This window comes from Lynx canadensis, chromosome E2 (assembly GCF_007474595.2).
Source record: "Lynx canadensis isolate LIC74 chromosome E2, mLynCan4.pri.v2, whole genome shotgun sequence".
Classification (NCBI taxonomy): Eukaryota; Metazoa; Chordata; class Mammalia; order Carnivora; family Felidae; genus Lynx; species Lynx canadensis.
In genome coordinates, this window is record NC_044317.1 from 46,889,388 (window position 1) to 46,904,082 (window position 14,695).

The 14,695-nt window shown below is 50.2% G+C and overlaps 1 protein-coding gene across 1 annotated transcript; it reads left to right on the top strand.

The window, feature by feature from the left end:
• The first annotated feature begins 814 nt into the window (after positions 1-814).
• Positions 815-14,390, top strand: ACP7 (acid phosphatase 7, tartrate resistant (putative)). Its single transcript, XM_030299665.1, has 12 exons — positions 815-935; positions 6,454-6,654; positions 6,962-7,144; positions 8,016-8,139; positions 8,353-8,415; positions 8,513-8,627; positions 8,718-8,825; positions 8,916-8,973; positions 9,052-9,119; positions 9,234-9,305; positions 12,045-12,182; positions 14,325-14,390. Exons 1-12 carry the CDS (start codon positions 815-817, stop codon positions 14,388-14,390), a joined length of 1,317 nt encoding a protein of 438 aa, XP_030155525.1.
• The last annotated feature ends 305 nt before the right edge of the window (positions 14,391-14,695 follow it).

Sequence of the window (14,695 nt, forward strand, 5' to 3'; positions counted from 1 at the left end):
GCTGGAGAGCGAACGGGAGCCGGCCAGAAGGGGCTGGGGAGAAGGGGGGTGGGTATGCAGGTGCAGCGCCGGGGGCGGGATTGGGGTCGCCGAGGCAGGATGGGATGCTGGGAAGAGGGCAGAGAGGCTGGGGCCGCCTCCGGGAGGGTGGAATTCCGGGGGGATCTGGGGTTGGAGTGGGGGGGGGGTTGGGGTCACTAACACCAAAATGGAAGGCTGGAGGACCAAATAGAGAGCGAGGAGGTCTGAGAGCCGAGTGCAATGCTAGGGGTGGAGGTAAAAAGGTGAAAAAGCTGCGCTCGCTGAGAGCAGGCGGAGTGCTGGTTACGGGGTTGCCAAGGGCAACTTGCTACCCCGAGCCCCCACCCCGCTCCCAAGCCTGTCACCGAGAGTGAGCTGCGCTTAACGGCGGGAGCTGTGGGGCCGGGACCCCTGGGTTCCAGTCCCGGCTCCATCACATCCCCAGCTGTGCACTGAATCACTGTTGCTCATTTCCCTCCTGGGTGACACAGGGGACACCCGGTGACACGGGGATCATCACAGTAGCCACCACACATAGGAATGTTGTGAGGCGCCCGTGACTTAATGTATGCAAAGTGCCTAGCACACAGCGAGTCTCGGGACATCGGGCGCTTGGTAATGATCAATTCGCTTATCAGGATAACCGTCCTGCCTCCCTCCCCCCAGCACTGCCTGTGCTCCCTCCACTCCGCCTCCCAGGCTCTTCGCGTGTTCCTGATCTTCGCGCTGTTCCGGAATCTGAGCTGCTGTGGACCCCTCCCCTCCCCCATCTGTCCCTGACCGGCCCCTTACCATGCGCCTCCTTTGTCTCTGCTCGTCCTGCTGCTGTGTGCTCCTGTTTTTCTCCCTCGGAGTGCGAGGGGCCCCAGAGGCTCCCAGGGCCCCCCCTGAGCAAGTCCACCTGTCCTACCCGGGTAAGTTTCTGTGAGCACTTCCTGGGCATTTCCCCCGGAGGCCCAGTGGGTTGGGGGCTCCGGAATCCCATGCCAATTTGTTGTGGGACCTTGGGCTTGCCCTTCCTGAGCCTCGGTTGTCTGCCTCTGTTAAATGGGGGTTCCAAGCAGCGTTTCCTCTGGCTGTGTGGGAAATGATTACCGTGTCCACCCGGTGGTAAGCATTCCCCAAAGGGGGCTGCTGTTGTCCCTGCCCATTGTGTCCCCACAAAGCTGCCTCCTGATCCTTGATCTAGAGGCCGTGGTGCCCTGTGGCGGTAAGGCCTTGGACCCTGGAGCCTCTGTACCCAAACTTCCCGGGTTTTAATCCCAGTGTAAGTAGTTTAATCGTACTTACCTGCTGTGTGACCATGGGCCAGTGACTTAACCTCTCTGGTCTCAGCGTCCTCATCTGGACAATGGGAAAATGTTAGTGTGACCTCACGGCGGGGAGTAAATGAGATATCACCTGTGAAGGGGCAAAGCGGAGCTTGGCCTGTGTGCATCCATGCTTCTCCCACATTTTTGTCTCAGGGCCCCTTGGCACAGCTAAAAATTATTGAGAACCTCAAAGACCTTTGGTTTATGTGAGTTATAGCCAAATATTTGCATCTCAGAAACTAAAACTGAGGCATTTACAAATTTTAAGTCATTTAACGTGAACACTAATAAATCCGCTCTGCATTAGGTAAATGGCATTTTTCATGAGATATTACTATGCAAAAGAAAAGAAATTTCATGAGAAGAGCAGCACTGGTTTACATCTTTCTAAGCCTCTTTAATGTCTGGCTTCATAGGAGACAGCCAGATTCTCCCCACACCTGCTTCTGCTGCTGTTTCAATAGGTTGCTTTGGATGATACCTAGGAAGAAAATTTGGTTTCTCACGGGCACTTGGTTGAAACAGGGAGGAGGCTTTTTTCATTATTATTTTTTTAATGTTTTATTTTATTTTTGAGAGAAAGAGAGAGAGAGAGAGAGACAGAGCATGAGCAGGGGAGGGGCAGAGAGAATAGGAGACACAGAATCTGAAGCAGGCTCCAGGCTCTGAGCTGGCAGCACAGAGCCCTCTGTGGGGCTTGAACTCACGAGAGGTGAGATCATGACCGATGCAGAAGTCAGACCCCCAACCGGCTGAGCCACCCAGGCGCCCCCAGGGAGCAGGCTTTTAAAAGGAGTTTCAAATTATTGTGCCTATAGCTTTTCGATCCTGCACCAAATCTCAGCACACAGCCCTGTCTGTCTTTCAAATAATTTTAGCTTTTTATTTTGAAATAATTTTAGACTTATGGAAGAGTTGCAGAGAGAGTGCAGAGTTCCTGTACCCCCTTCACCCAGCTTCCCCAAATGTCAATGTCTTATGTACCCATGGTACCGTTGTCAAGGCTAAGAAATTAACATTGGCATCATATCACTAACTGAACTATGGACTTCACCCATCTTTCCACTAATGTCTTCATTCTAATCCAGGATCCAACCCACGACTCCACACTGCTTCTGACTCTGTGTTTCTAATCTCCTCCTCTCTGTAACAGCTCCTGAGTCTTTCCTTGTTGGTTTTTTTGTTTGTTTGTTTTTAAAAAAAATTTTTTTTAACGTTTATTTATTTTTGAGACAGAGAGAGACAGAGCATGAACGGGGGAGGGGCAGGGAGAGAGGGAGACACAGAATCGGAAGCAGGCTCCAGGCTCTGAGCCATCAGCCGAGAGCCCGACGCGGGGCTCGAGCTCACAGACCGTGAGATCGTGACCTCAGCTGAAGTCGGACGCTTAACCGACTGAGCCACCCAGGCGCCCCTGTTTGTTTGTTTTTTTTAATGTCCTTGACACTTGAGGAAGAGCGTGGCCTAAAGGTTAGTTGCAATGTAGAACCTGAAACTCACAAACACACTGCTTTGGCGTTTGTTGACCAACTGACCCAGGACAAGGCACTTTGCCTGGAAGCCTCTGTAAAATGGAACAAGGATAATACCCATCTCATGGTGCTGCTGTGGAAATCCAGTGGGATGACAGCTGTCCCTTGTTTGGCCTGCACAGTAACAAGAGCAAATGCACTCTTACTAAGTCCCTCAGATTGATAACTCACTTCACCTCAAATTGGATCTTATGCTGTAGGTACTATTGGTACTCCCATTTTGCAGGAGCATAAACTGAGGCTCGTGGAGGTGAGGAGTCTGACCCTGGGTCACGCAGTCTGGAATTTGAACGCAGGCAAGCTGGCTCAAGAGCCTAAGATATTTGTTTTAAAACTGTTTAAAACAATTGTTGCCTGCAACAATTGTTAGGTGGTGTCTGCCTAATTGTGACTTTGTAACTTTCTAATTCCCTGTCTCCATCTAACGGAAACTTTTCTGTAGGGAAAGCTGTTCCTTCCCCCCTTCATCCATCCATCCATCCATCCATCCATTCATTCTTTTATGTCAGTATAGACTTACAGATACCCACTGTTCCATCGGTTAAATATACAGTACTATTGTTATTTACTTTGTGGCTCAAACTGTCCCGGATTTGGTCTTCTGGATTTCTTTCAGATTGGCTTCTGTGTTCTTTCAACAAACCCCCATCATTTTTGGAGCACTTCCACTTTTTCTGGGATCATAGGTTATTCCAGGCTTATCTTGTATGTTTCCTGCCCGATCTTTGGAATCAACCGCTTATCCAAGGAGCCCCAGTTTCTTTCACTGGAGAATGGGTATTTAGAAACTAAGATCTGATCACTCGGTGTGCTCGCGGCTACTGAGGTATCATTGCTTCTAGGCCCTTTCACGAACAGAGCTAGGCAACATGTGTGTGTTACACGCGTATGCACACATCTCTATTTTCGCGTCTGTCTGTGTGTATACACTACATACCATGAGATCATGCTGATACCTCTGATTCTATTTTTTTTTTTAACATTTATTTATTTTTGAGACAGAGAGAGACAGAGCACGAACTGGGGAGGGTCAGAGACAGGGAGACACAGAATCTGAAACAGGCTCCAGGCTCTGAGCTGTCAGCACAGAGCGTGACGTGGGGCTCAAACTCACGGACCGCGAGATCATGACCCGAGCCGAAGTCGGCTGCTCAACCGACTGAGCCACCCAGGTGCCCCTGATACCTCTGATTCTAAATCAAGGATTTATTTTGGCCATTTTCTTTCCTTGTTTGTAATTCCTCTCGCCAGCATTGAGAAACCTACCTTCCACTTCTACAACATGCTTACTTATTTGCTCAACATGAGTATGGGCATAAAGCGGTTCCGGAGAACATTTAGTAGGTGACAACGTGTGTGTGGTCCTTTTCCTCTGTAGTCCTTTTATTTTTTATTTTTCTGAAAGGAGAGAGGTTTTGGGTTGTTTTTTTTTAAGGTTTATTTTATTTATTTTGAGAGAGACAGAGACAACGTGGGTCAGAGAGGGGCAGAGAGAGAGGGAGATGGAGAATCCCAAGCAGGCTCTGCGCTGTGGGCACGGAGCCCACTTTGGGCTCGACCCCATGAAACCTTGAGATCATGACCTGAGCCGAAACCAAGAGTCGGACGCGTAACCGACTAAGCCATCCAGGCGCCCCTCTGTCGTCTTTTTAAAACATTTTTTTATTACTGAAGTATAAGTTGACATCCAGCGTTATATTAGTTGCAGGTGTAAAACATAGTGATTGGACAATTCTATACACCACTCAGTGTTCACCACGGTAAGTGTAGTCGCCATCTGTCACCATACAATGTTATTACGATATAATTGACTATATTCCCTGTGCTGTACTGTTTTCATCTCGGTGACTTATTTATTTTATAACTGGAGGTTTGTACCTTTTCTCTATAGTCTCTCAGTGTCCAGTCGAGACCTAGTTCCCGTGGTTACCCACCCCTTCGGTGTGGCTACTTTATTCACTTAAAACAATTTTTTTATGTTTATTTTTGAGAGAGCATGAGTGGGGGAGGGGCAGAGAGAGAGGGAGACCCAGAATCTGAAGCAGTTCCAGTCTCTGAGCTGTCAGCACAGAGCCCAACGGGGCGCCCGAACCCACAAACCGGGAGATCGTGACCTGAACTGAAATCAAGAGTCAGGCACTTAACCGACTGAGCCACCCAGGCGCCCCACCCCTGTTCACTTTTTAAATATAGTTACCTCCATTGGTCAGTATTTATATTCCATGCGGGCTTCTCCCCACATCCTGGGTGGCTTTAATTGTTAGTTTATTTGGGGAGTGCGTGAAGGAAATTTGAAGCGTGACTATAATTCTAAGAATCAGAATTACACAAAAAAGGTAGTGTTTTCTCTCCTGGTCTTCCCTGCTCTGTTCCTGTCCCCGCCTTTTCTACCCCATCCACCCCCTGTAAGTAACCCATCTATTTCCTTTCTGCTGTATCCTTCCTGTATTTCTTTGGTAGAAACGAGTAGATAACTTGTGTATATCCTCTTACATGAAGAGTAGCTGACTATAGGCACAAATAAGGGACGGGCAGAGAGAGAGAGGGAGACACAGAATCCCAAGCAGGCTCCAGGCTCCGAGCTGTCAGCACAGAACCGGGCGCGGGGCTTGAACTCACCAACCGCGAGATCATGACCTGAGCCAAAGGCGGACGCTTAACTGAGCCACCCAGGTGCCCCGACATTTAAGAATTTTGAACTGTCACTTAAAAGTTTGGATCTCTGGGGTGCCTGGGTGGTTCAGCCCGTTAAGGGGCCAGCTCTTGATTTCGGCGCAGGCCGTGATCTCACGGTTCGTGGGATTGAGCCCCGCATCCCGCTCCGCGCTAAAGCATGGAAAACCACCACATAGAGACTTAGTCTAGAAGTTGACAGATTTTGTGGCACTGGGCCCACATGGTGGCTGTCACCAGAGCCAGCGATGGCTGCCCCTTTGAGATAGGGCAGGGTCTACGGTTGGCCACACACACCATAACTCCTTGCTGCCTTATTCCTTCCAGCTGGCCCTTGTCTCCGTTTATATTACCCAGCAGGCTTCTAGACATCTAAATTTATAACCCCCAAATGATATCAGGTATGGGGGTGCCTGGTGACATTGGGGAGCCTACTTGGGATTCTCTCTCTCTCTCTGCCCCTCCCCAGCTTGCGCTCTCTCACTCTCTCTCTCAAATAAATTAAAAAAAAAATTTTTTTAAATCATGCATGTAAAGTGGCACAAGGTCTGCACAGAGTGAATAATGATATTAATAATGTAATCCCAGCTGCACTGTTGCAGGCGCTTTATTTGTATTTACTCACCTAAGCCTCATCAAAACCCTGTAGAGTAGATATTATTGTCATTCTACCTTACAGATGAGGAAACTGGGGCTCAGAGGGGTGAAGCGACTTGCTCAGGGAAGCACAGCTTAGAAACGGCAGAGCCGGGATTGAACTTGGGGAGCTCCGGAACTGTGTCCCTTGACTCCTCGGTGTTCCGGAGCTCTTAGTTATTGGCCCTCGATCTCTGTGCATCCTTCCTTCCCCCCCCCCCTCAGCCCCCCCACCCCAGGCCTCACCGCCCAGCCCCACTCTGTTCCTTTCTCCCCAGGTGAGCCAGGCTCCATGACGGTAACCTGGACCACATGGGTCCCCACCCATTCTGAAGTGCAGTTCGGCCTACAGTTGACGGGGCCCCTGCCCCTCCGGGCCCAGGGCACCTTCAGCCCCTTCGTGGATGGGGGCGTCCTCCGGCGGAAGTTCTATATACACCGAGTCACGCTGCGGGGGCTGCTGCCGGGGGTCCAGTACGGTGAGAGGGGCCCCGGACCCAAGTGTCGAGGGGAGCAAGAAGAGGAGTGCGGTGTAGACTAGAAGCTACTACCACCAGCAGGGGGCTCGGGCTGGGCTGGCAACTGCTCTGTTTACCCGGACCCCATTGTAGGAGACCTTGAAGATGAAAATGGAAGGCGCTGGGGTCCGGGGCAGGGTGGACCAGAGGGCACGGGTCAGAACCCTTCGATCCCCCACCGCCTCCCCCCACCAGCTGAAGGTGGATGGCGGTGGAGGAGACGGCCGGGGGTGCCCCTCGCTGACCATGACCTTTCCCTTTCCCTCAGTTTACCGCTGCGGCAGTTCTCGGGGCTGGAGCCGTCGGTTCCGCTTCAGGGCCCTGAAGAACGGTCCCCACTGGAGTCCCCGCCTGGCTGTGTTTGGGGACCTGGGGGCTGACAACCCAAAGGCCTTACCCCGGCTGCGCAGGGACACCCAGCAGGGCATGTACGATGCTGTTCTCCATGTGGGTGAGGCATCGGCAAGGGTGCGCCCAGAGGTGTGGGGTGGGGCGTGGGTGGGAGGACTGTTGAGGGGACCTGGCCGGGGCCAGGGTGGTTCTGAAGGGACCGGGATGTGCCTGACCTTGGCAATGGTGTCTATGGTTAACCAGAACGCCCGGGTGAGAATCCCAGCTCCCAACACGTAGAGCATTGCTTTTGTCCTCTGCGTTATTCCCCTGTGACAGCTGAGACTGGGTCAGAATTCACAGGACTGTCGTCATGACTAAATAGTTGACATTGCCCAGCATGCTGTAAGTGCTACATGTTCATTGTCATTATCATTGCTGCTGTGGCTTCAAGGGACAGGGAAACAGATGGGAGATGGAGATTGGGGCTGATAAGGTTCAAGGCCGCAGACTCTGGAATCAGACTCTCGGGGCTTGATTCCTGGGTCTTTACTAGCCAGCCTTGTGACCTTGCACGGCCCCCCTGGGCCTCAGTTTCCCCGTTTGAAGTGAGGTCATAATAATATCCACCTCAGAGGGTGTATTGAAGATTCAGGTGATCAAGAATGTGAAGCATTTGGAACTGTGCCTGGTACGAAACCAGTATCAGACTGTGTCGGTCTTAACATCGTTGTCCTGGGAGGGGACAAGAGGGCGGGCAAAGATGTGGGCCGGTGTAATCAGAGCACAGGAGACCAGCAGGGTCCTGTGGCGGGGGCTCAGACCAGAGGTTCGGGGAACAGTCCCAAGGGTACATGTGGGTGGGTGTGAGGTAGGGATCGGAGAACCAGGATGGCTCCGAGCCAGAGTTACAGCCGACTGAGCAGCTGTCTCAGTCCTGGCAGAAGGAGAGCCGTGCCTGGGTCCTTACTCTCTCCCCGCCCGCCCCTCAGGAGACTTTGCCTACAACATGGATCAGGACAATGCTCGCGTCGGCGACAAGTTCATGCGGCTCATCGAACCTGTGGCCGCCAGTCTGCCCTACATGACCTGCCCTGGGAATCACGAAGAGCGCTAGTGAGGGCCGAGGGCTTCAGGGTGGGCGGGGGCCTGAGCGGTGAAAACGGATGTGTCCTTCTTAGTGTCTCACCTTAGTCCCTCGTGCTGCAGCTGCTGATTGGTGGAGATAAGGGCTAGGCTGGGAGCCAGACCCAGCCTGGAAGTGGGGAGGTGGGGGTGGGACCGGAGAACCCAGAGTCTCTTCCCACCCCTTTATTTCCTTTTACCCAGCAACTTCTCTCACTACAAGGCTCGCTTCAGCATGCCGGGGAACAACCAAGGCCTGTGGTACAGGTAATCTGGGGAACCTGGGGGACTGGCTTCCCTCCCCCGAAGGGCGGGAGATGCAGAGGAGACCCCGCCTTCGACCCATGCCCTTTGACCCCTCCAGCTGGGATCTGGGCCCCGCGCACATCATCTCCTTCTCCACCGAAGTGTATTTCTTCCTCAATTATGGCCGCCACCTCGTAGAGAGACAGTTCCACTGGCTGGAGAGCGACCTCCAGGTAACCTGGCTGGAGGTCCCCTCTCATCCCCTGACCAGCCTGCCATCCCCTCCCCTCTCCCTGCCTCTCACTCTGGGCCCTTCTCTCCAGAAAGCCAATAAGAACCGGGCGGCCCGGCCGTGGATCATCACCATGGGCCACCGGCCCATGTACTGTTCCAATGCAGACTTGGACGACTGTACCTGGCACGAAAGCAAGGTGGGGACCCCCTCCCCGGGGGCGGGGTGCCGAGCGCCACGTGGGGGGCCGGCCCGATTCACCACTCACCTCCTCTGTCGCCCTGCCCAGGTTCGCAAAGGCCTCCTTGGCAAGTTGTATGGGTTGGAGGACCTTTTCTACAAACACGGTGAGTGACCCGGGGGAGTTCCCCGCCCCCTGATCTCTCCAGGGTCCAGGGGCTTGACCCCCACTTTTTCTGTCTCAGGGGTCGACCTGCAGCTGTGGGCTCACGAGCACTCGTACGAACGGCTGTGGCCCATTTACGACTACCAGGTGAGGCTCAGGGAGGGCCAAGGGCCCGTGTGGCTGGTGTCGGTGGACCCCTGGACGCCCCGGGGTGTGGCCTGCCTGTTGTGACATGCCCCTCCTCCTCGCTCCCTCCTCCAGGTGTTTAATGGCAGCCGAGAGATGCCGTATACCAACCCCCGAGGCCCCGTCCACATCATCACTGGATCTGCTGTGAGCAGGGCGGGAAGGGGGCGCCTTCGGCTTCTTGTCTCTTGACTTTCATTGCCTCTTGTACTGGCCTCGGTGCCATGTGCTTTGTATAGTCACCGTCACCAACTCTCAACCCGAGAGCGTAGGGGCCCCTAGTAGCATGCCCATTGTACAGATGGGGAAACAGAGGCACAGGCAATCAGATGCTCGTTGAGTAGTGGGTTCAGTAAGTGGCAGGGGTTGCTTATTATTATCCTCATCACACCTGAACTCCAGACTAGTCCCATTTCCCCGAACTTCTCACTAACGACCGCCCCCTGTTCCGGGATCCCACACTGTGTCCAGTATCTTGTGTCTCCTGAGTCTTGTCCCATCGGTGACGGTTCCTCCGTCTTTCGTTGTCGTTCATCCTTCACATTTTGGAAGACTCCCGGCCAGTTGTCTGGCAGAATGGCCCTTGGGTCTGGGCATGTCTGACGCTGAGCCTCGGGTTATGCATTCGGGGCAAGACAGTGCCCGGACGTCACCCAGAGGTGATGGTGTGACCGGGGGTGACGTGCCGTCTGCGTGTCTCATTCCTGGAGGTGTTTCTCTGCGTCACCTGGTGAAGGAGGTGTCTGCTGGGTTCCTCCACCGTGAATGTATTATGGCTCCCTTTCTAATTAATAAGTGTCTTCAGGGAGATACTTTGCCGCCATGCAAATATCCCGTCTGTCCTCAAGCTTTCACCCACTGAGTGTTGAATCCCTTGGCGGGTCTTGCCAGCAAGAATTATTACTGTGGTGTTCTAATGGGGAGCTTCTATTTCCCGCGTTCCTCCTAGATTTATTAATCAGAAGCCTCCCACAAGGAAAAGTTGTCCCTTCTGTTCCATTTATGTAGTTAGTTATTGATTTATACCAGTCTGGACTCACGGGTAATGATTCTATCCTGTGGGCGATAATCTGATACGACCGCTATTACCTTACTGCTCCTGTTTGGGCCACTGGGAAGGCTTCCGGTCAGGTCCTGTGTTTTTTCCCCACGTGCCCCTGTCATTTGGTGAGCACTTCCTTATTTTTTGGCGCTCCAAGGTGCTCCAGGATCATCTTGTGTTTTCCTGCCCCCCGCCCTCTGCCTTGCAATCACTCATTTCTGCAAGGCGAGAGGGCTTGTTTTTTAAGCCGGTTCTTACAAGTCAGGACGATCAAAGTAAGAACCACTTGTGACAAAAATTCAAACAGTTCAGGGGGCAGGAGGTGAACACCAGCCCTCCACACCCCTTCGTAGTCCTACTCTGTTGTTCTGGCTCTTGGATGGCATTTTAGAACGTTCTCCGCATGTACAACGGAGTCATTGTCTTGATAGAGATGTGTTACTGTATTGCCCACTTTTAAAAAACAACTTGGATCATGCTTCATACCCTAGGGGTTCTCAGCTTTGGTGCGCATACCATGGGGAAGTTTTAAAACTCCCGTGTCTGGGCCCCACTCCACAACAAACACGAGAATCTTCGAGAAAGGGGCCCTGACATTGGCCCAGTGTTGGCCACCACCTGCAGCAGGAAATAGACTGTGGTCAGCACCAGAAGACTCCTCATACCCCTACGTGATCGCTGTTCTGAACTTTAATCAGCACAGATTGGTTTTTTTCTTTGATTTTAAATTTTGACATTCCTTCAGACTTCCAGAACAGTTGCAAAAATACAAACACTTTCCATATCCCCTTTACCAACATTTCCCAAGTGTGAACATTTAGCTGCCTTTGTTGTAATCTCTATGTTATTTTATTTGTTGTAGTTATTATTCTATTATTAATGTTTTATAATTTTATCTTATTATATATAATTATTACTAATATATATTATTACTCCTGGAGAGATCATTTGGGACTCTGCCAATATCTGGCTATTCCTCAAACTTTCACCATTAGTTTCACGATCTACTGATGATTCTTGCTTCCATCTGTTATTACAGTGATGGCTGCTTCCATCCGTTATTATAGTGATGGCTGCTTCCATTAGTTATTATAGTGATGGCTGCTTCCATCCGTTATTATAGTGATGGCTGCTTCCATTAGTTATTATAGTGATGGCTGCTTCCATCCGTTATTATAGTGATGGCTGCTTCCATTAGTTATTATAGTGATGGCTGCTTCCATCCGTTATTATAGTGATGGCTGCTTCCATCCGTTATTATAGTGATGGCTGCTTCCATCCGTTATTATAGTGATGGCTGCTTCCATTAGTTATTACAATGATGGCGGTCCCTCATGGTCTCTGCTCATGTCGCCTGGTGTTCTGCTGCTTGTAGAGGATGAGCACACCCTCTCCCCCAGGCACTGGTGATTTAAAAAGCTTTTCTGGGGAGTCTGCTGTGCAGCCAGTGTTGAGACCCACCGGTTTTTATCTATTTTGCGTTTTCCCTTTTATCATACACCTTGGCCACCTTTCTGTAGAGCCCTGCTTTGTGATGGCTATGCTATAATTTATTTAACGGACCCCCACTGATGGGCATTTGGGTGACTTCCAGCTCAGGGCTTTTACAGAAAATGCTGCAGTGGGCAGTCTTTTCCAGCCATGCACTTTTCTAGAAGTCAGAGACCCAGGGCACAGGAAGCCTGGCTGGGTCAAAACCCTCAATGCTGAGCATCAGTGAGGTCAAGTCTTAACGGATTTTGCCCTCCTTGGGGGCAGGAGGGTCCTGGCCCGGGAGGTTGTTTCTGCTGCTTGCGGGTCCTCCACCCTCCCCAGCCCTGGGTCTGAATGATTCTGTCTGGCAGGGCTGTGAGGAGCGGCTGACCCCCTTCTCCCTCTTCCCGCGGCCCTGGAGCGCCTTGCGCGTGAAAGAGTACGGGTACACGCGGCTGCACATCCTCAATGGAAGCCACATCCACATCCAGCAGGTGTCCGACGACCAGGTCAGTGAGCAGTGGTCCAATCACCTCCCTGAGTAACCGAGCCTGGCGCGTTCTGGAGTCGAGTGGTTAAAAACAGGGACTTCAGGGGCGCCTGGGTGGCTCAGTCGGTTAAGCGGCCCACTTACTCTCAGGTCATGATCTCCCGCTTTGTAAGTTCGAGCCCACGTCGGTCTCTGTGCTGACAGCTCAGAGCCTGGAGCCTGCTTCGAGTTCGGTGTCTCCCCTCTCTCTGCTCCTGCCTTGCTCACCCTCTGTTTCTCTCTCTCTCTCTCAAAAAAAAAATGAACATTAAAAAATTAAAAAAACCAAAACCAAAACCAAACAAAAAACAAAAACACACGGACTCCAGAGCTGGAAATCCTGGGTTCAAATCCTGCCCCTGCTACTTACCAGCTGGATGACCTCGAGCAACTTATTTCAACTATTTGAGCCACAATTTTCCCATCTGTTAAAGGGGATGATAATAGTTGAATGACTTATGATAGAAAAGTGCTGAGAACGGTTTCCCAAACATGGTAAATTCCATAGGTGTTTATCAACATGAAGCAGGGACTGAAAGAGGTGGGAAACCAATATGACATGTGGGGGGTTGAGACGCCTTAAGGTTAGATGCACCCAAATAATCACGGTTCACCATTATTTTTGCCACTGTAATTTTAAAATAATAATTATGATGATTTATTGAGCACCTGTTGTATATCCGATGCTGTGCTAGATGCTTTCCATCTCGTAGTATTTGAATCACGAGAGCCATCACATGGGGTGGGTTTTCTTTCCATTTTACAGATGAGATAACTGAGGCTTAGAGACAGGAAATAATTTTCCAAGGGTCACACAGCTGGAGGGTGACAGAGCTGAGATATGACCCTAAAGACCATATTCTTTTCTTCTTCTTCTTCTTCTTCTTCTTCTTCTTCTTCTTCTTCTTCTTCTTCTCCCCCTCCCCCCTCCTCAACTATGTTCTTTTTATTATAAATAACTTCCATTTATTGAGTCCCACGCACTCCAGGGGTAGGCTTATGTGTTATCCCATTCGGTTCTCCCAGTGTGTAGAATATGGAAGTTAAGGCTCAGAGCTGGATAATGTGCTTACAGTCATGGAGAGAGAGCCGTTGCACTGGGATGTAAGTGAGGTTTGTCTGACTCTGGGGTTTGTGCTTATAATAATATCCTACACTTATGCAATCCTTGCCATGCTCTGGGGCCCCTTCAGAAACGTCCTTCGGGGTGCCTGGGCGGCTCAGTCAATTGGGCATTGGCCTCTGGGTTTCAGCTCGGGTCATGATCTCACAGTTCATGGGTCTGAGCCTCAGGTCCGGCTCTGCACCGGCAGAGTGGATCCTGCTTAGGATTCTCTCTCTCCCCCCACCCCGGCCCCTCCCCTACATGTGCACACACGCACTCTCCCTCAAAATACATAAACTTTAAAAAATATAAAAAATAAAAATTGGCGCCAAAAAAATAAATAAAAATAAAAAATGATAAAAGTTAAAAATAAAAATAAATAAAAATGATAAATAATAAAAATAAGTAAAATATAAAATGAATAAAAATAAAAAATGATAAAAGTAAGTAAAAAAAATAAATAAAAATGATAAATAATAAAAATAAGTAAAATATAAGATAAATAAAAATAAAAATAAAAGTAAGTAAAAATAAAATAAATAAAAATAAAAAATAATTAAAGTAAATAAAAATAAAAATAAATAAAAATAAAAATAATAAAAATAAGTAAGAAATAAATAAAAAAAATAATAAAAGTAAGTAAAAATAAATAAAAATAAAAAATAATAAAAGTAAATAAAAATAAAAATAAAAATAATAAATGATAAAAATAAGTAAGAAATAAATAAAAATAAAAAATAATAAAAGTAAGTAAAAATAAATAAAAATAAAAATAAAACATAAATTTAAAAAGCCCTCTACAAATAATCTCATTTCCTTCCTACAAGATCTATGATGTACATGCTATTACTATCATCCCGCTTTTCAGATGAGGAAAACTGAGGTTCAGAGAGGTCTAGCAATTTGTCCGGTCTCACACAGCCCATTAAAGGTAGCGCTGGAATTTGAATCCAGGTCCCTGGCCCTGGAGTCTGAACGTCCAGCTGTCATTACCTCCTTTGTTTTTGTCCCTTGCAGGACGGGAAGATTGTGGACGACGTCTGGGTGGTGAGACCCCTGCTTGGCCGGATGATGTACCTCTAGGCCCAGGGGCAGCCCTGGTCAGGAGCCCTGGGCCTTGCTGCCTTGGCTAGTGTGACCCGACGCTGCCCAGGCCCGGGTGGAGAGTCAGGGCGGGCCTTGTCTCCCAGCCCTTCTGAGGCCCCACGTGGGGTGGACACAGCCCTCGGGGAGCTGGGGCCGCTCTCCCCTCCTGGAGAGGTGGGGGTGCCCTCTGGCTGTAACGAGAGGGCAGGTGTACAGGAACCGAGTGAGGCGGGCGCTGGGCAGCCCTGCTCTCCTGCATAGCACTGACGGCGCGGGGCGCCCACGGGGCCTCTGGAATAAAG